This window comes from Phascolarctos cinereus, unplaced genomic scaffold (genome assembly GCF_003287225.1).
Source record: "Phascolarctos cinereus isolate Bilbo 61053 unplaced genomic scaffold, phaCin_HiC Scaffold_726;HRSCAF=1367, whole genome shotgun sequence".
NCBI lineage: Eukaryota > Metazoa > Chordata > Mammalia > Diprotodontia > Phascolarctidae > Phascolarctos > Phascolarctos cinereus.
The window spans coordinates 143,258,578-143,278,606 of NW_027556098.1; the positions used below are offsets into that span (position 1 = coordinate 143,258,578).

The 20,029-nt window shown below is 34.9% G+C and overlaps 1 protein-coding gene and 1 pseudogene across 6 annotated transcripts in view; both read left to right on the forward strand.

Moving 5' to 3' along the window:
• CLASP1 (cytoplasmic linker associated protein 1) overlaps positions 1-20,029 on the forward strand; it is a 351,771-nt gene that overhangs the window by 289,167 nt on the left and 42,575 nt on the right. For 5 of the 6 annotated variants that reach the window (XM_078146794.1, XM_078146796.1, XM_078146795.1 and 2 more), the window contains one exon: positions 5,034-5,177. In XM_078146794.1, coding sequence (XP_078002920.1) covers positions 5,034-5,177 — 144 coding nt within the window. Of the gene's footprint in view, positions 1-986; positions 1,086-5,033; positions 5,178-20,029 lie in introns of all 6 variants that reach the window. The other variant, XM_078146793.1, reaches the window with a different exon arrangement.
• Positions 13,913-16,473, forward strand: LOC144454533 (large ribosomal subunit protein uL30 pseudogene; annotated as a pseudogene).

The following is a 20,029-nucleotide window of genomic DNA, read 5'->3' on the forward strand; positions in this document are numbered from 1 at the left end:
GAGTCACACAACTAGTGAGTGTTATGTGTGTGAGGCTGGATTTGAACTCAAATCCTCCTGAATCCAGGGCCAATGCTCTATCCACTGTGCCACCTAGCTGCCCCTATCAGTACCTTTTCCGCAGCTTTTGGTCTTAGAGAATTACTCTGGGCACTGAGAGGTTGGTTAAGTAACTTATTCAAGGTCACACAGTAATTCAGTGTCAGAGTCAGGACTTGAACCAAGGTTCTCCTGGTTCCGAGACCAGCTCTCTCTTCTCTATTCCAGGCAGCCTCTTGCAGGTGCCAGATCTGACCTACATTGGTAGAGAGGGTTCCTGATCCAGGAACTTGATTGCCCTGATCAAATCTCAGGTCCCATTAAAAAAAAACAAACAAACTCAACAATATAAGTAATGAATTTTTTTAAATGGGAGCTATTTAAGATAGAGGTTTCCAAGAAAATACAGTAAGGACATGGGTAAATTTTTAGATTTTTCTTTAAAGTCAGGAAAATAAGGCCTTTGATCATTTTAGACAATTATAAAATGCAATGAAATGGAGAGAAAAGGTAATGGAAGTTTTTGTTGAATGTTGAATTCTTCCAACTAAAAAATCAATGGCAAGTGGATTCAGAGTGTTTATGAAATATAACCTTGAATTGAATAGATGAAATAATAGATTTAGCCCGCAAATCTTGAAAGACTATAAATCTAAGAATATGTAGGTAAAGTAAAGAAGTCTATGAAGTGCTGATAACACAGCAGTGGGAATAATGGAGAAACTTTAGGACTTTCAAGACAGTTAATAGTTTAGGGTAGAACATTTTTATTGAAGGACAGTCATTAAATATTTGATGCACTTTTGTTATGTCTAATTAGAAAATATAGTATGTTTAGGCAATGTTTTCATATAAAAATTTTTAAAAATTATGTTTAACCAATAACCATAGTTTAAAAACTTGCCTTTTCTCTTTGATTAAACAATATTACCTTTCCTGTTTGTCAGCCTCAGCTACAGCATAGTCGGGTAGGTGAGGATTTCCCAGCTAGGTCAGCTTCAACCTCTGGGCCTGGAGAAGGAAACTTGGAAGAAAAATGTAAACAGGTAGACTAAAAGCTGTGTACACTAATTTTTAAAAACATACTTTTATGTTTGCGTTTTAGACTCCTAATACAGATCAGGCTTGTGAAAAGACTGGAAAGATTATGAAGAAACCTAAAATGTTAATATAAATACTTTGTGTGTCTGTGTGTGTATATGAGTTTGCATCTCTCAGTATATTGTTTTATGATTAACTTGTCACAGTGAAATAATTATTGGTAAAAGCAGATCCCAAGGGATACCTCACGAGATAAAAGAAATTCATTACTACCCCATCAGAAAATTCATCTTATTAATAAAAGATCAGCTTTAGTAAGAAACTTACCAATAATGGGTCTGAATATGGTCCTTAAAACATTGATAAAAAGACATATTCTTTCTGCTTCAAGTATGAGAGAATTTCTTAAATAATCTCTTTAAGAAATGATTGCCAGTGACAGGCCTTTAATGGACTGCAGCTCTCCAGGTATTCAGAAGTGAAAGCACAAAGGTTATTAAATTTTAAAATTCTCTCTTCCCTCTGTTTTCTCAAACTAGTACCATCACCAGAATAGTTTTGTGTATCACTTCATAGCAGCCTTCCACATCCTTTATAAAGAAATCCATTCCACTACAAAGTTTAAACAGCAGTTAAGATGATTGAGTGGTTTTTAGACAGTGAATGAAGTAGTACTGTTGGGTGGTACATCGGAAAAGCTCCCAATATATAAAACTTGTGTAGACAAAGACTGTAGGAACTTTGCTTAACTTTACCATCTCATCATCTACAGAAGAAATCACCCAAAATATCACCATTAGGAAAATTCAGCACCAAATTGGGATTCTCTTGCTGCTTATATTGTTGGGTGGTATCCCTTTTAGAAGTTAATAATTTATAAAGATCAGACTACATGTAGAAGAGTGAGTGGCAGCGTAATTGGATGAGAATGTCACATTAGTCTTTTAAAAATACATGTGTTTATCTCTTTGGAAATAAATAGTCTCACCCAATTATTCTCCTTCCTTGAATTCCATTGTCTTTTATGCCACTTCTCCACTGTCTCCTCTGCCCCCCCCCCAAATATATCTAATTGGACTCTAAGTGAAAATACATTATATTTAAAGCATTAGCTTTCCTCTTGAAATTCTGTATTTGGTAAGTAAGATCTTTATACAAATTAACCTGTTCAGAGATTGTCAGTTTGAAACTGAATCAGTGTCCCTAGTTTCCACTTCTTTCAAGGGATTAGAAAAAAGAATATTGTGATGATTTTTGAAAGAGCTTTCAATTGAACTGTGCCTTGGGAAAACTTCATCAACCAGGTTTACTGTTATATTCTGTGTCCCCTCAGCCTTCCCCAAATTTGGTTCTTCCTTAGGACCAGAAGATCCAAAATGTTTTTTTATATTGTGATTGGCACTTGAAATAATACAGTCCTAAATTTTATCATGGCAAAAATAAGCTTTTAAGAGGGAAAAGAGATTTAATTCCTCTCCCTACTAAACAAAAACAAAAGCCTACAACTATACAAAAATCTTACTATAATTATGATTTGTTGTTCTTGTTGCATATGACCTTGGTCATAGGACAAAAAAAATCTTACAAACAGGCAGATGACTAAGAGAGGTTCATTTGATAGATTGATTTCTTGGTGCCAGTTCTATTATCTATCAGCAGTAGCCCTTGTAGCCTCTAAATGGCCTGCTATGTGAAGCATATGAGAAAGCTAATAAATATTTGCAATATAGTTCTTGAATCATGGCAATTTTTTTGTCTTTCCATTTAGTTTTATCTCCCATGTCACTTTTTTTCCTTAGTTGGATGTTTTTACATTAAGATTCAAGTTTAGAATTATCAAGAAAGGATTCTTTGTAGGGGTATGTTAAAGTGTATAGGATTTTCCGCTTTTTTCACATTAGTAAAACAATTATAGGATCAATCATCAGCAAACTTTCCTGACCAGCTTCTAGATTTGGGGCCAGTTTTGCTGCCCTTAATTTCCTGAATGATGTCATTGATTTCCTAGGTTAGTACATGAAGAACTGAAGCCCATTTGTAGCGTTTGGGTCTTCTCCCAGGAAGAACTTATGGTCTTTTAAGTTAATGCAGTCACACATGTAATTGAAAATGTAACATTTAAAGAATTCAAACTAACATCTCTGCTTCTAAATGTTACTTTAAATCAAAGTGAAACTATAAATTTAGCTTTTAAAAATATCATTAGATTAGCCACGTTGATATGTTTTCAGTGCTAATGCTAAAGCCTGCTTCTTCCCTTATCCTCCTTGAAGTGTGCAGTTTTTCTGCGTGAAATTCTTTCTAACAAAATGCCCTGCGTATCCCAACTAGGGCTTGCACGAGTTTTCTTTGGACTGTTTGTTGTACTAACACAGCATTATGCTATGAGAATTTCTAAAAAAATAGCATGTTAGGGAAGCTTTCCTTTGTAATTATGACTAAATTAAAATATGTTAATGTGATGTCAAGATTCATATTTCACTGTAATCAGAAAAATTGCTTTTGTTCTTTGTCACAAAAACAGGCCTCCCTCTGGTGTTTGTGTGGAAAAACTGCTTCTTTAGTGTGTTTGGATTGTCAAGAAAGGAAGCATTGTGCTTTTGTTGTGTTGTTTTATTTATAGTAGGAACTGACTGCATGGTGCCCTGACTTTGTTCTCCTCTGAAACAAAATAAATATTTTGTCTTGGACCTAGGATTTTAGAATTATAATGGCTTTGCAGTATTTTATGCCTTTGATTTGATAGAACATCTCCCTATGTGGTAGTTTCTCTAAAAATTCAGTGCCATATGTGAAATTGTTTTCCAGAACACTTACTTTAGTATTCAAATGAGCAGTGTTTTGTCTGGTCTGATTCTGTGGAAACTCCTTCTGTGTGATGTATTTTATGCCACATGGAAAAAACAGTTTACACATCAGGAAGCCACAGTTTTTGTTCTGAATCATGGCTTTCCTCCTCCCAACTTTTTTATTTATCTGGAAAATTTTAAACATTTCTAAGAAACCCCAAGTATTTGTTACAAATTTATTTTGGTATGATTTTCCAAGTTCCTGTAATCACAGCTGTTCTTTGAGGTGCACTCTTTTAAGGTTCCAAATTACGTACTTCCAAATTATCTTTAGTAAAGCTGCATTACAATGCCTTGCTGCAATAAATCTTTGCTGTTTAGATGAAGCTTGAATTCTGGAGCTACTGCCATTGTTTTTGCAATCTACTTTTGCTACTACTTTGCTGTCTTTCCAAGGAAGCCTGCAATTCCCCCCCCCCAAATTAATGAAGAAAAATAGAACATTTTCAGAACAGCCAATTTCTCTAACATAAGCAGAGATTATACTGTGTATACTCTGAATGTTTTTAATGACATTCTTATTTTTTCATTGTTGCCCAGTATTTAAGGATGATTCTCTAGAGTTGTTCTTGGGGCATCCTGAGAAGTTAAAAAGGATGGTACCTGTACTACAGCCAAGCAGGAACATGTTAATAAGAATTCATTTTTCCAGCCTGCATCCAGTCTCTTTCTCACATTTTCTTGCTGAAAGGCTGGTTGTAATTCTGAACCAGACTTAAAAAAGAGAAAGGGTCCTTGAGGTTTGTTTGGTTTGCTTTCTGTATTTACCAGTTCTCTTTCATGATGTTGAAAGAAGAAGAAATTCAGGATGCTAAAATGATCATTGTATTTTATTGTAGTCTAGACTGAAGGCAGATTCTTGAATGGTTGATGATATTTTCTATAGGTACTTTTTGTCTTTTGTTTTTTCTCCTCTTTCAAGCCAAAGGATTCCCATTATGGGTAATTATATCTTACTGATAAAAATGTTTTCTCTTTTTAAAGACTTGGTCAGATTGTTTAAAAAAATTTTTTTTTAAATATTTATATTTTAAAATATAAAATATTTAAAAATAAATCCCTATTATAATCCGATTAATAACTAGTCTAATTTTCTTCTTCTAGGCAGCACAAATTGTTCTGATTTCTCTGTTTGAACTGAACACTCCAGAGTTTACAATGTTACTTGGTGCCTTGCCAAAAACATTCCAGGATGGTGCCACCAAACTCCTACACAACCACCTGAAGAATTCCAGTAACACAAGTGTGGTGAGTGCCTTGTATAATTATTATGACTTCACCCAGCTTTCGTAAGTTACTTAGACATAAGTAATTCCCTAACCAAATATTATAGGTATGTAATGTGAGACACAAAGAGATAGAGAAGTACAACTTCCAGGGGAGTCTAAATCTCTTTGAGCCATTGATACATACACACCAATAAGTGAACAACTTAAGTTCAGAAACTCATCCTAGGAAAGTTGGTTACCAGGTCCTGAGTTTTTTCAGCCATTGTAATTAAGGACTCATGAAGACAATACATGACTAAGTCCAGAAATGTGGATCATTGAAAGATACATACCTACCAATGAAGTATCTTTTGAAATATTGAGAATTAGTATGGCATGATAGAAAAAATGCTAGACTTGGAATAAGAGATCTGATTTTGTTTTGTTTTATTTTATTTATTTTTTATTAATTTATTTCAAATTATCAACAATCACTTCCATAAACTTTTGAGTTTTAAATTTTTCTCCTCCTCCCTCCCCATCTCCCTCTCGCAAGACGGCGTGCAATCTGATATAGGGCATACATATACATTCCTATTAAATGTATTTTTTTATTTTATTATTTTTTTAATTTATTTTTTATTAATTTATTTTGAATTATCAACAAAGAAGTATGATTTTGAATTCACATGCCTGGTTAAGGCAAGTTACAGCTTTCAGAGCTTCAATCTCCTTATTCATGGAGTAATGAATAGTAATAATACATTTTCTCAGGGTTGTTTTGCAAAAAATAATTTGCAAGATTTAAAGAATTATGTAAATATGACTTATTATTGATTTGTAGACATGTGTATGTCTGTAGGAAAAGGGGAGTGAATGTGATCCCCTGGTCAGGGTCCCTTGTCCCAGCTTGTATTATTCGGTATAATTTTAGAAATGCTAGTGATGCTAGTAAGAAAAGAAAGAGCAATCAAAGGTATAAACATCAGCAAAAAGGAGACAAAGTCATGATTTGCAGACATGATGATTTACTTATAAAACTCCAGAGAATCAGCAGTGATATTGAAATAGTTCATTTTAGAATGTGGCAGGATATGAAATAAAGCAAACAAATCTACATTTCCACATAATAATACCAAAAACTAGGAGAAATAACAGTAAGAGAATTCTCATTCAAAATACATACAGAATGCCAAAGAAATGGAAAACAAAAGGATTGTCTATCAATTGGGGAATGGTTCTAAATTTATGGTGTAGGTGTCATAAATGAAAGGAATATGAATACATGTCTGATATACATAACTGATGTAGAGTGAAACAAGCAGAACAATTGATACAATAAGAACAATGTTTTAAAAACATAATTTGCAGGGGTCTAAAATCTCTGATCAGTGTAGTGGCCAGCCCCATTTCCAGAGGACTAATGATGATTTTTGTTACTCGCTACTTCAGAGAAAGAGAATGGATTCAGGACACAGAATGAGATACACATTTTTGGACATGGATAATATGAGAATTTACTTTGCTTAATTATATATTTGTTATAAAGGCTTCATTTTTTCTTTCAAATTGATGGGGTTGGGAGAGAAAGAAAAAAAAGTTTGTTAATTGAAAAATAAAAAAAGCTAGGAAAACAGTATATATGATGCATAAAACCTCCTGGAGTCCATCTATCATAAGATACAATTTCAAAGCACTGTAGAAATAAAGGAAAACTCATTGTTGGAGGTATATATTCATTGCTTACGGTTGTTGTTTGCCAATATAATGAAAATTACAATACTACCTAAATTACTTTATAGGTTTAGTGCTATGCTTCTTAAACTAGCAAGGAGTTAGTTTTATAGAGCTAGACAAAACAATTATAAAATTCCTTGAAGGAACATGAGGTCTTGAATCTCAAAGGAGAAAAGTAGGAATTAAGAGGTTCTTCTAGATATCAAACTACATGATATTGTTGTCACTAATTATTTAAACTAATTGATACTGGCTTAAAAAAAAAAGGTAGGTCCATCAAATGAGCTAAATGAAAATGAATCAGAAACACGTGGACTCAGTCCAATGTATGATAAACCCAAGAACATAAACTATTTAGGAAAATACTTCCTGTTCAACAAAAAATGCTCAGGAGGTTCCATGTACACCAGAATATTTCAAGTAGTACATGTTGTGATAGGAAACAAAGTTCTAGATGCTCATTGATTGGAGAATGGTTAAACAGATTGAGGTACATGATTTTAATGTAACGTTAAATGTTATAACATAAGAAACAACCAGCATAATGAAGACAGAAAAGCATGGAAAGAAGTATATGAACTGATGCAAAGTGAAGTAAAGAGCCAGAAAAAAGCATATACAATAACTACATTGTCAGCAAGTCCAGTAGCATTTTGTTGTTCAATCATTTTCAGTCATGTCCACCTCTTCATGACTCCATTTGACATTTTCTTGGCAAAGATCCTGGAGTGGTTTGCCGTTTTCTTCTCCAGCTCATTTTACAGATGAGGAAACTGAGGCAAACAGGGTTAAGTGGCTCGTCTAGGATCGCATAGCTATTAAATGTCTGAGGTCAGATTTGAACTTGACGAAGATGAGTCTTCCGTATCCCAAGCTGAGTGCTGTATCCACTGTGCCACCTAGCTGCCCCCAGCTAACATTTAATAAGTAGTAATGGGTCAGGCACCAAGCAATTTAAGTAGAAAGGAACTACCACTAGGAAGCAATCAAAACTGTATGATGTGAAAGTATAAAGAACAAACTTAGCCCTAAGAAGAGATACGGAAAGACACCTCTCCTTTGCAGGGAGGAAAGAAAGAGGAGAGAGAGTCTTACAGGTATGGAACAATGCATATGACATCAGGATTTTTTTATGATGTATTGGTTAATTTTGTTCATCTTTTTTTCTTTTCCTCTTTTAAAAAATTAATATTATGAGGGAAAGCTTTCTAAGAGGAGAAGAGGTACAAGGGAAAATCTTATAAAAGCAAAAAATATCAATAAAATTTATTTTTTAAAAACTGGAAATAAGTTTTACCATAACAATTAGTTTTATACCATTTATACATTTATTACAATATGTTCCAAATAAGAGATACAACCTCAATATAAAAGGTCAGGTAATTTTTAAAAATTGAATAAAAAAAACTGCTGGGAAAATTTGGATCCCAGCATGTAACAAATTAGGTTTATACCAACACCTCATAATAAAGTAAACTTCAAATGGATACGTGACCTAGATACAAAAGGTCATGTCATTAAAAAAAAAATGAGGGAAACAAGGAAGAAATAACTTATTAGATCTTTGGATAGAGGAGAGGATAGAATCACAGAAGATAAAATTGATCATTTTGATTACATAAAATTAAATTTTTTGCGCAAACAAATCCAGCATAACTAATATTATGTTGGGGGAAAATATTTCTAGCAAGTTTCTCTCTGATAGGGTCTGATTTCTAAGATGTGTATGAAATTGATTTCAAATTTAGAAGAATAAGAACCCTACTTCAGTTGCTAAATTGTGTAAGGCTATGAATTTGAGACAATTCTCAAAAGAAGAAACCCAACCTATACTGTCTTTAGCCATATGAAAAAATGTTCCTTATCACTAATAGAGAAATGCAAAATTAAAGTAATTCTCAGGTTCTGCCTCACATTAGATTGGCAGCAATGACAAAAATAGAAAGTGACAAGTGTTGGTGGAGATGTGGGAAAACAGGCACATTGATACATTGTTGGTAGATAACTGTGAATGGATCCAAACCATTCTGTAAAGCAGTTTGGCATTATGCATAGAAAGTTACTAAGCAGTGCATTCATGCTTTTTGACTTAGCTATATCATTGCTCAGCCTAATCCCAAAGAGGAAAAAGTCCTATATGTAAAAACATATTTTAAGCAACTACTTTTGGTGGTTAAAAAAAAATAGAAATCAAGGGAATGCCCACCAACTGATGAATGGCTGAATAAAATTGTGGTATATGAATTAATAGAATGCTGTAAGAAGTGAGCAAAAAGATAGTTTCAAAGAGACAAGGAAAGTTCCATAAATTGATGATCCCCATTGAACAATTTATGTTATATCAGCATTATAAAAATAAACAGTTTTGGGAGGACTTAAGAATTCTCATAAACGAAATGATCAACCATGATTCCAGAGTACTAATTAAAAACAGAACAAAACACTGTCCAATTCATGATAGAGAGATAGTGGACTAATAGGTAGAATAAGAAATACAGTTTTAGATGTGACTATTTGATTGTGCTTGTAGGATATGAGATGTATATGTTTCCTTTTTTCTGTCAGTGATGTGGGAGATGGAAGGGAGGAAAAAAATCAGCGCTTGGTAATTGAAAAAAATAAAATAATAAAATGTTAGAGTTAAAAAAATTGAAGATGCTTTTCAGAATTTTGTCCCAGAAGGAGAGTTCTTTTTTTTTAACATCTTATTTTTTTTCCAATTGCATGTAAAAAGTTTTTAGCGTTTTTTAAAATTCAACTTCCAAATTCTCTCTGTACCCTCCCCACTCATTAAAGTGGCACACAATTTGATATAGGTCATACGTGTGAAGTCACACAAAACATTTTCACATTAGTCATGTTGTGAAGGAAAATACAGACCAAAAGAAAGAAAGTTTAGAAAAGTATGCTTTGATCTGTATTCAGACTCCATCCGTTCTTTCTCTGGAAATTGATAGCATTTTTCACCATAAGTCCTTTGGAATTATCTTGGATCATTGTATTGCTGAGAATAGCTTAAGTCATTCACATTTGTTCATCATGTAATATTGTTGTTACTGTGTACAATGTTTTCCTGGTTTTGCTCTTTGTATCAGTTCATTTAAGTCTTTCCAGGTTTTTCTGCACAGTAGTATTGCATCACAATTTTATACCATACCCAATTGATGAGCATCCCCTCAATTTCCAATTTTTTGCCACCACAAAAAGAGCTGCTATAAATATTTTTGAACATATAAGTTCTTTCCTCCATGTGCGTGCGTGCCCCCCCCCCCAATCTCTTTAGGATATAGACCTAGTAGTGGTATTGCTGGGTCAAAACATGCATGCACTGCTTTATAGCTCTTTGGGCATAATTCCAAATTGCTCTCTAGAATGGTTGAATCAGTTCACAGCTCCACCAACAGTGCATTAGTGTCCAAATTTTTCCACATCCCTTCCAACATTAGTCATTTTCCTTTTCTGTCATATTAGCCAATCTGATAGGTGTGAGGTAATAACTTCATGTCTCTAATCAATGGTGATTTAAAGCATTTTTTCATACAGGTTTGATTTCTTCACCTGAAAACTTCTTGTTTGTATCTTTTAATCATGTATCAATTGGGGGATGACTCTTACTCTCATGAATTTGACTCAGTTCTCTATATATTTGAGAAAGGAGGCCTTTATTAGAGAAACCAATCCCTCTCCCCCTACTTTTTGTAGGATTCTGGTTTTTAATCCACTCTTCTATCTACTTCTATTTTATGAGTGAGTTCATCCCATTCACATTGACAGTTAATGATTACTGTGTATTTTCCCCTCATCCAATCTCCCCCCCATTTATCCTTTTCCCTCCTGAAAAGTGTTTTGCTTCTGACCACCACCTTTCCCTGTCTGCTCTCCTCTTTCTCTTTCCCCCCTTTTCTCCTTCTTCCCTGGAGGGTAAGATAATTTTTTATACCTAACTGAGTGTGTATATTATTCCTTCTTTAAGCCAATTCCAATGAGAGAAAGGTCCGAGCATTACCTGTCACCCTCCCCCCCACCTCATTTCCCTCTCCACTTTTGTACCTCTTTATGTGAGATAATTTATCCCCATTCTAGGTCTCCCTTCATCTTCTCTCAGTGCATCCCTCTTTCTCACCCCTTAATTGTATGGATGTCATCCTGTCATAGTTAACTCACATCTTTGCTCTCTATGTATACTCCTTCTAACTGCCCTAATAATGATAAAGTTCTTAGGAGTTGTAAGTATCATCTTCCCATCTAGGGACATAAGCAGTTTAACCTTATCAAGTCCCTTATGATTTCCCTTTCCTCCTTACTTTTTTATGCTTCCTTGAATCTTGTATTTGAAAGTGAAATTTTTTTTTATCATAATAGTGTTTTAATTTTTTCTAGTTACATGTAAAGATTATTTTCATCATTCCTTTTTGTAAGATTTTGAGTTCCAAATTTTTCTTCCTCCCTCTATCTTCCCCAAGACAGCGAGCAATCTGATGTAGGTTGTCCATGTACAATCATGTTAAACATATTTCCATATTAGTCATGTTGTGAAAAAAGAATCAAAACAAAAAGGAAAATCATGAAAAAGAAAACAACAACAAAAATGAAAATAATTGTGTCGCTGTGCATTCAGACTCCATAGTTCTTTCTCTGGATGTGGTTAGCATTTTGAAAGTGAGATTTTCTATTTAGGTCTGGTCTTTTCATCAAGAATGTTTGAAAGCCCTCAATCTCTTCTTTTGATTATGGCTTTCAGGTAGTCCAATAATTTTAAAATTTTGTCTCCTTAGTCTATTTCCCAGGTCAGTTACACTTCCAAAGAAATATGTCGCATTTTCTTCTATTTTTTCTTTCTTTTGATTTCGTCATATCATTTCTTGATTAAAGAAATGGAGTCATTAGCTTCAGCTTGCCCAGTTCTAATTTTTAAGGACTTATTTTCTTTAGTGAATTTTTGGGCATCTGATTCCATTTAGCCAATTCTGCTTTTTAAGGAGTTCTTTTCTTCAGTGGATTTTTGTGCCTTTTTTACCATTTGGCCTATTCTGTTTTTTAAGATGTCATTTTCTTTAGGTTTTTTTGTTTGTTTGTTTTTGGGGTGGGTGGGTGTGTGTGTGCGCCTCCTTTACCAAGTTCTTGACTCTTTTTTCATGATTTTCTTGCATCATGCTTATTTTTTCCCCCAATTTGTTCCTCTGCCTCTTTTTGATTTTCAAAATCCTTTTCGAGCTCTTTAGGAATTCTTTTGGGGCCTGAAACCAATTCATATTTTTCTTTGTAGCTTTGCATGTATCTGTTTTGACATTGTTGTCTTCTGAGTTCGTGTTTTGATCTTCCTTGTCACTATAGTAACTTTCTATGGTCAGGTTCTTTTTTTGTTGTCTGTTCATTTTACAGCCTATTTCTTGACTTTTAACATTATTTTAAAGTTGGGCTTTGTTCCCAGGCTAGAGGAAGCACTGTCTCAAGCTGCAAATTTTTTTGTGCTGCTGTTTTCAGAGCTAGTTCTGGTGGTCTGGTAAGTTTCAATTCTTCTGAAGTGGCATGGTCAGTCCAAGGAGAGGTGTAGTCACTTCCCTCCTGGCCTGTACTCTAGTCTGTGAATGCCCACAAGTACTCTTTTCAGCCCTTGTATTATAACTAGTCTCTGTAAATACTCCCCCTCACTCTGGGACTTCTAATTCATTTGCTCCTCCGCAGCCTTCTACTGGCTTGCCAGTGTGCAGCCTGCTCTTGACCACACTCCACTCTTATCGCAGTGAGACAGACTTTTCCTTCCAATTTTCAAAGTTGTCTTGGGCTGGAAAATTGTTTTACCCCATCTTTTTGTTGTACCACTCCAGAATTCATTTAGAGGTGTTATTTTAAAGCTCTTTGGAGGGTAATTTGGGAGAGCTCAGGCAAGTCCCTGCCTTTACACTGCCATCTTGGCTCCACCTCCAGAAAAATCGTTCTTAACTGAGCAAGGGACAGACATAATAATGAAAGATAAAACAACCAATTTCAAGTACATGAAATTTGAAGAGTTTTTTACTAATCAAAATTAGTGCAACTAGAATTAAAAGTAGAAACTCCTTATTGGGAGTAAGCAAGAATCTTTCAACTAAATTTTTCCGGTAAAAGTTTGATATCCAGGATATAGGAAATTAACATGGAAATATACCACCTATTCTCAGTAAATGGGATAGTGTTCAATAAATAAATTTTCAAATAATATAAACAAACAGTTGTCAAAGGAAAGACTTGCAAACCAATAACAACTCCATGAACAATTGTTCTGAATTAGTAATAACAAAAACAGAAATTAAAACCTCTAAGGTTTTACCTCATACTCTGCAAATTTACAGTAATAACAAGAGATGGAAATAGTTAATTGATGTTGTTAGTCTAGGGCAGCACTTCTTAAACTGTAGGCCACAACCCCTAAAAGGTTGCGTAACTCAATATGGGGGTCGTAAAAGGGTCATGAAAAAGTTAAAATTTTCTGAATGTGCGGTGACCAAAAATTAATTCATGATGAAACACATAATGAATCCGAGGTGTTTCTGGCCGTGCTTGCCTGTGTTGCTTCATGCAGCTTCACTGTAGCTTGGTTCTGAACACACAACATGCACTTTGCACATGCCATCACGTCAGAAACACCTCAGCTCAGATTCAAGACTACTGTATGTTATAAATTGCAGTGTTTTTACTGTATATACAAAATCGTTAAATCAAATTTGGCTTGGGATCAGGACAGAATTTCCGACAGTTTCTGAAATGTCCCTAAACATACTTGTGCCATTTTGTATGCGAAGTGGCATTGTCAGCATTGATGATTATAAAATGAAAATATTGATCAACTCTGAAAAACACTGAAGATGCTCTATATCCTGCGTTATCAAATATTCAACCAAGATATAATTCTTTATTTAAAAATAAACACATCCATGTCATTAGTAAATTTCTTTCACCTTTAAATTAGATATACATAGATATATATAGATATAGATATATATATAGATATATATATATAGATATATATATATAAATATATATATACACACACATACATACATACATATATACACACCCAAGAATTGTTTTAAAATAAATTTCTTGGGGCAGCTAGGTGGCGCAGTGCATAGAGCCCCAGCCTTGGAGTCAGGAGGACCTGAGTTCAAATCTGGCCTCAGACACTTGACACTTAACTAGCTGTGTGACCCTGGGCAAGTCACTTAATCCTAATTGCTTCACCAAAAAGCAAAAAATAAATAAATGAATGAATGGATTTCTTTATGATTTATTATCAGTAAATGTTTGATTTGTACACCTGTTTTGTATACTTATGTGCCTGGGGTCATGTAAAAATTTCTCAGGCAAAAAGGGGTTGTAAGTGGAAAAAATTTAAGGAGGCCTGGTCTAGGGAACATGTAGGCACACTATACATTGTTCGTGTGTGATTCAAGGTAAAAATGGCCTTCTCATTCTAGAAAACAATTTGGAATTATGTGAAAAAAATGAACTCAACTTTGATGGAAAGGTTCCACTGTCAGGCATACACCAAGGAGATCAGAGACAGAAATAAGGATCAGATATGTAGTAAAATACTTATAGCAGCAAGTTTTTAGTAACAGAAAACTACAGTATGGGGGACCCATTGATTGAAAATGGAAGGACAAGCCAGAGTATATGAATGTAACAGTATTATTGTGCTATATGAAATTAAAATAAAGAAATTCACAAAAACATGAAAAGTTTTTTCTCGGTAACACAGAATGAAATAACCAAACCAAAAGTATTTCAAATAGTTACTACAGTGTAAACAAAAAAGAACAGTGAAATGAAGCTGACACTAATTATAATGACCAATCCTGGTCTCAGAAAAAAGCTGAGGAAATGCACCTTGCCTCTTTCACTGGAGAAAGTGAAACGGTGGATTTGAAACAATGATGTTGTCAGTGCTGGTTGGTTTTGCTTACTTGTTTTTTCTTTGTTGAAAGGCACAGCTCAGTGGTTGGGGGTTATGGTATATATGGAGATGGCTCTGATGTAAAGACAAAAATCATCAATAAAAATTAAAACAAATCTATCAGTCAGCAAAAACAAAGTGAGCTTGAATTCCTAATGCAAAGAGGCCATACTGATATAAGTACCACTGAGATTTGATGGAAGCTAGGGGCAGGCATCATGACCAGATGGCTTAGAAAGATCTTGTTGTTGTTGTTCACTTATTTCAGTCATGCCCAGCTCTTGGTAACCTCATTTGGGGTTTTCTTGGCAAAGATACTGAAGTGGTTTGCCATTTCCTTCTCCAGTTCGTTTTATAGATGAGGAAAATGAGGCAAACAGGGCTAAATGAGTTACCCAGGGTAACACAGCTATTAAGTGTCTTAGGCCAGATTTGAACTCAGGAAAATGAGTCTTCCTGATTCCAGGCTCCCCATTTGATCCATTGTGCCACCTGGCTGCTAGAAAGATTTTTACTTATTCAAAAGAAACAGAATATAGCTATGAAGGGGTAGGGAGAGAATCACATTGTATATTATTAAGTGTTATGTGTAGAAATTCAGCTACCAAGGCAAAGATTGGGGGTAACATTGATCAAGTGTATTTGGGCAAAAATAAATGAAGGAAAAAATAGTTGATATTGTTGTGGATTTTTGCTACAAACTATTGGGATGGAATGAGGAAATAAACAAGGGATTTTTAAAAATTTGTCTCAAGCCTGGCACAGGAACATGATATAGAATTGTTGTTAAAGGACTTCACTTCTCTGGACATTGTCTTGATTGTTCTCCCTGCCAAAAACATAATAGCTAAAAATTCTTAGCCTCTTTTTCCGGCTGGAATCATGGTAGGCGTAGAAGAAAAGAAGGTACCATCCGTTCCACGATCCTTTCTGAAAAAGCGAAAGGCTTTTGCAATACTGAAGGCCAAACGCCTGAAGAAGAAAATGGCCCTTAAAAAGTTCTGTAAAATATGGAGGAAAGTTATCTATGAAAAAGCTAAATCCTACCATAAGGAGTACATACAGATATATAGAAGTGAAATCCAGCTGGCTAGAATGGCATACAAAGCTGGCAACTACTATGTACCTGCTGAACCCATTAGCTTTGGTGATTAGAATCAGAGATATCAATGATGTTAAGCCCAAAAAATCTGAAAAGTTTTGTAGCTTCTTCGTCTTCACCAAATCTTCGGTGGTGCTTTTGTTAAGTTTAACAAGGCTTTGATTAACATGCTGAGGATTGTGGAACCATACATTGCATGAGGTTATCCAAGCCTGAAGTCTGTGAATGACTTGATTTACAAACGTGGTTATGGCAAAATCAGGAAACAGAGAATTGCCCTGACAGATAATGCCCTTATTGCAAAATCTCTTGGTAAATATGGAATTATCTGCATGGAGGACTTGATCCATGAGATCTACACTGTTGGCAAGCACTTCAAAACTGGCAGCAGCTTCCTGTGGTCCTTCAAATTATCTTCTCCACGAGGCAGAATGAAGAAAAAGACTACACATTTTGTGGGAGGTGGAGATGCTGGTAACAGGGAAGACGAGATCAACAGGCGTATTAGAAGAATGAACTAAAGGTCTCTATCATGATTATTTTTCTAATGGTCTGTTAATAAAAATGTTAATTAAAAAATTCTTAGTATGCTTTAATGACAATTTAATTACAGTAGAGCAAATGATAAGGAAGCCGTTATTCTGGACCATTCTAACATCAAACAAAAAATAGTTCTTAGTGTAGAAATGATTAGAACCTTGAAGGGAAGCTACCATTGATATTTGAACTTGTGATAAAGGAAGAGGAAAATCTAGCATAGTCTGACATACTCTTCTAGATTTTGAGAGGGAAGATTTTAAAAGGATTTAGAAGATAGGTCCATGGTCCAAAATTCTGTGGGAGAAATTAATCCAAGAAGGCTTGAAATTTGGGAAGAATTAAGTTCTGAAAATACAAACTCAAACAATTTAAATGAGGAGAAACTGTCTACAGAGAGATCACCATGGACACACAAGGAACTCACTGACCAGTTTAGATTTTTTTTTATTAAAGCCATATATAAAAGATGTAAGAAAGCTTAGGTAACAGAAGGAATTGAAAAGAGTAGCATAGTCCTGTGATGGTAATATCAGGAATGCTAAGGTTATACTAATAACTGGCTTTAAAACATAAAAACCAGGGTAGCTAAGTGGCACAATGGATAGAGTGCTAGAGCTGGAGTCAGGAAAACTTGAGTTCAAATCCAGTCTCTTGGACACTTACTAGCTGTGTGACCTTGGGCAAGTCACTTAACCTCTGTTTGCCTCAGTTTCCTCATTTGTAAATGAGGATAATATCATCTACCTTCCAGTCTTCTAAGGATCAAATGAGGTAATATTTGTAAAGTGCTCAGCATACAGTACCTGGCACATAGTAGATGCTACATAAATTCTAGTTATCATCGTCATTATTATAACTACACCTCATAACAATCCTGTGACAGAGTTATTACCAGTTTTGTGACTTTACAGATGAAAAGTCAATGGAGATTAATTAATTTGGCTCATGGAGTTTGTGGCTCCAGATTCATAACTTATGTCTGTTATGCCATGTTGCCTCTCTGAGAATGAGCTGTGAGGGAGAAAATGGAAGGGATTTTCAGCCATGTGGTGGGCAAGAGTAAGATTTTTTTAAAAGAGGTAGAACCTGACAGAGTTTATGAGATAACAAGTGATAGAAAGCAAAACTACTCAACTCAACTTTTGCTTCCTTTTCTTTCCAGAAGAATGATCCTTCTATTTAGAAGGAAACAAAATACTTAACAGGAAGCTTGAACCCCAAATAAATGAGTTTTGTGAAACTACACTTAGCTTCCCCCAGTGATTTCAGTTCACCCGTTCTAGATGGACTACATCTCTAGGTACCAAAAGAACTGCCAGTTATAATTGCTGAACTCTTATCAACTATTGATTATAAGATCGTGATAAATTTAAAAGGTAGTATAGGAATAGAAAAGAGTAAATGTCCTTATTTATCCCCTTGCTACCCAAAAAAGTGTGGGCTTTGCAAAGTATAGACTCCTGAAACTTAACTTTGCTTTCTGGGAAGGTGTTAACTAGATGGTTTGTGATTGTTTCCAAAAGAAAGTGTCCATCAGTAAGAATCACATAAATTCATCAAGAATAAATTGTGCCAAACTAACCTCATTTCCTTTTCTGATAGGATTAATAGACTGTGGTAGATCTAGGTGATGTCATAGATGTAACATACACAGATTTTTAGCATAGCATTTGACAGACTTTTTTAGGCTATCGTTTTGGACAGAATTTCCTTATTTATTGTTCCCCCCCCCCCAATTTTTGTTTATTATCTTGTATATAATTTGTACTTATCTTTGTTTATGCTATTCCTCACCAGTAGAATGTAAGCCCCTTGAGGTTAAGAACTTTTATTTCTGTGTTTTTATCTCCCAATGCATGACAGTGCTTAAGTAATGTTTGTTGAATTGGTTTGAAGATGGAGATGAGTACTCTTAATGATAGCATGGTTAGTTGGTTTTGCAACTGATTTCCCCATCTTGGTGAGTTCTCTTTTCCAAAAGGTTATAGAATCAGATTTAGAGCTGGAAGGGAACCTTTGAAGCAGTCTTGTCTAAACCTCCCCTTTTACCGGTGAGCCAACTGAACTGAGGCTTGGAGAAATTAAGTGACTTACTGTATTATTATATTAGTAATAATAATAAGCAGGGATATGCTGGAGCCAATTTCACCCGAGTGCCAATTGTTAAATTTTCAGTGTAAGCATTTACACCTTGAAAATCAGCAAACTACAAATCAGGCTTTGATTTTTTTGTTTTGATGACTGTCTAGACAAGAGGTGTCTAACTTGTACCTTCCAAAACTTCTGAATAGGCTGAACCAGAGTAAAAATGGAATCAGGAAACATAACAAAATAAATAAATAAAAATACAGTGTTGTTTTTCAGTTGTGTCCAAGTCTTCCTAACCCCATTTGGGGTTTTCTTGGCAAAGATACCGAAATGGTTTGCCATTTCCTTCTCCAGCTCATTTTACAAATGAGGAGCCAAGACAACCAGGGTTAAGTGACTTTCCCAGGATCACACAGTTAGTAAGTGTCTGCGACCAGATTTGAACTCAGGAAGATGAGTCTTCCTGACTCCAGGCCCAGCATTCTATCCACTGTGCCACCTAGCTGCCACTAAAAATACAATACAAAATTCTCCCATGAAACAGAAGCAAATAGCAATCCTGATCTCAGACAAAGTAAAGCAAAAATTGACCTAATTGAAAGAGATAAGGGAGGAAACTACATCTTGGTAAAAGGTACCATAGACAAAGAAGCAATATCAATACTGAACATATATGCACCAAGTGGTATAGCATCCAGATTCTTAGAGGAGAAGATAAGTGAGTTACAGGAAGAAATAGCAAGACTGTATACTCATGGGGGACCTTAACTGTGCCCTCTCAGAACTTAATAAATCCGACCAACGACCAAAAAATAAACAAGAAAGAAACTAAGGAGGTAAATAGAATATTAGAAGAGTTAGATATGGCAGACCTTTGGCACAATTTAGAGATAAAGGGTGATACCATAAGCAAATTAGAAGAGTTAGAAATTATCTACCTGTCAGATCTATGGGGAGGGGAAGAAGTCATGACCAAACTAGAGATAGAGAGCATTACAAGAATGTAAAATAGATAATTTTGATTATATTAAATTAAAAAGATTTTGTACAAACAAAACCAATGAAACCAAGATTAGAAGGAAAGCAGAAAGCTGGGAAACAATCTTTACAGCAAGTGTCTCTAATAAAGACCTCATTTCTCAAATATATAAAGAACTGAGTCAAATTTACAAGAATGCAAGCCATTCCCCAATTGATAAACAATCAGAGGATATGGACAGGCAGTTTTCAGATGAAGAAATCAAATGAATAAGTGCTCTAAATCACTTTTGATTAGAGAATGCAAATTAAAACAACCCTGAGGTACTGCCTCACAGCTGTCAGATTGGCTAATATGACAGAAAAGGAAAATAATAAATGTTAAAGAATATGTAAGAAAATTGAGACACTAATGGACTGTTGTTGGTGGAGTTGTGAACTGATCCAACCATTCTGGAGTACAATTTGGAACCATGGCCAAAGGGTAACCAAACTGTACATACCCTTTAAT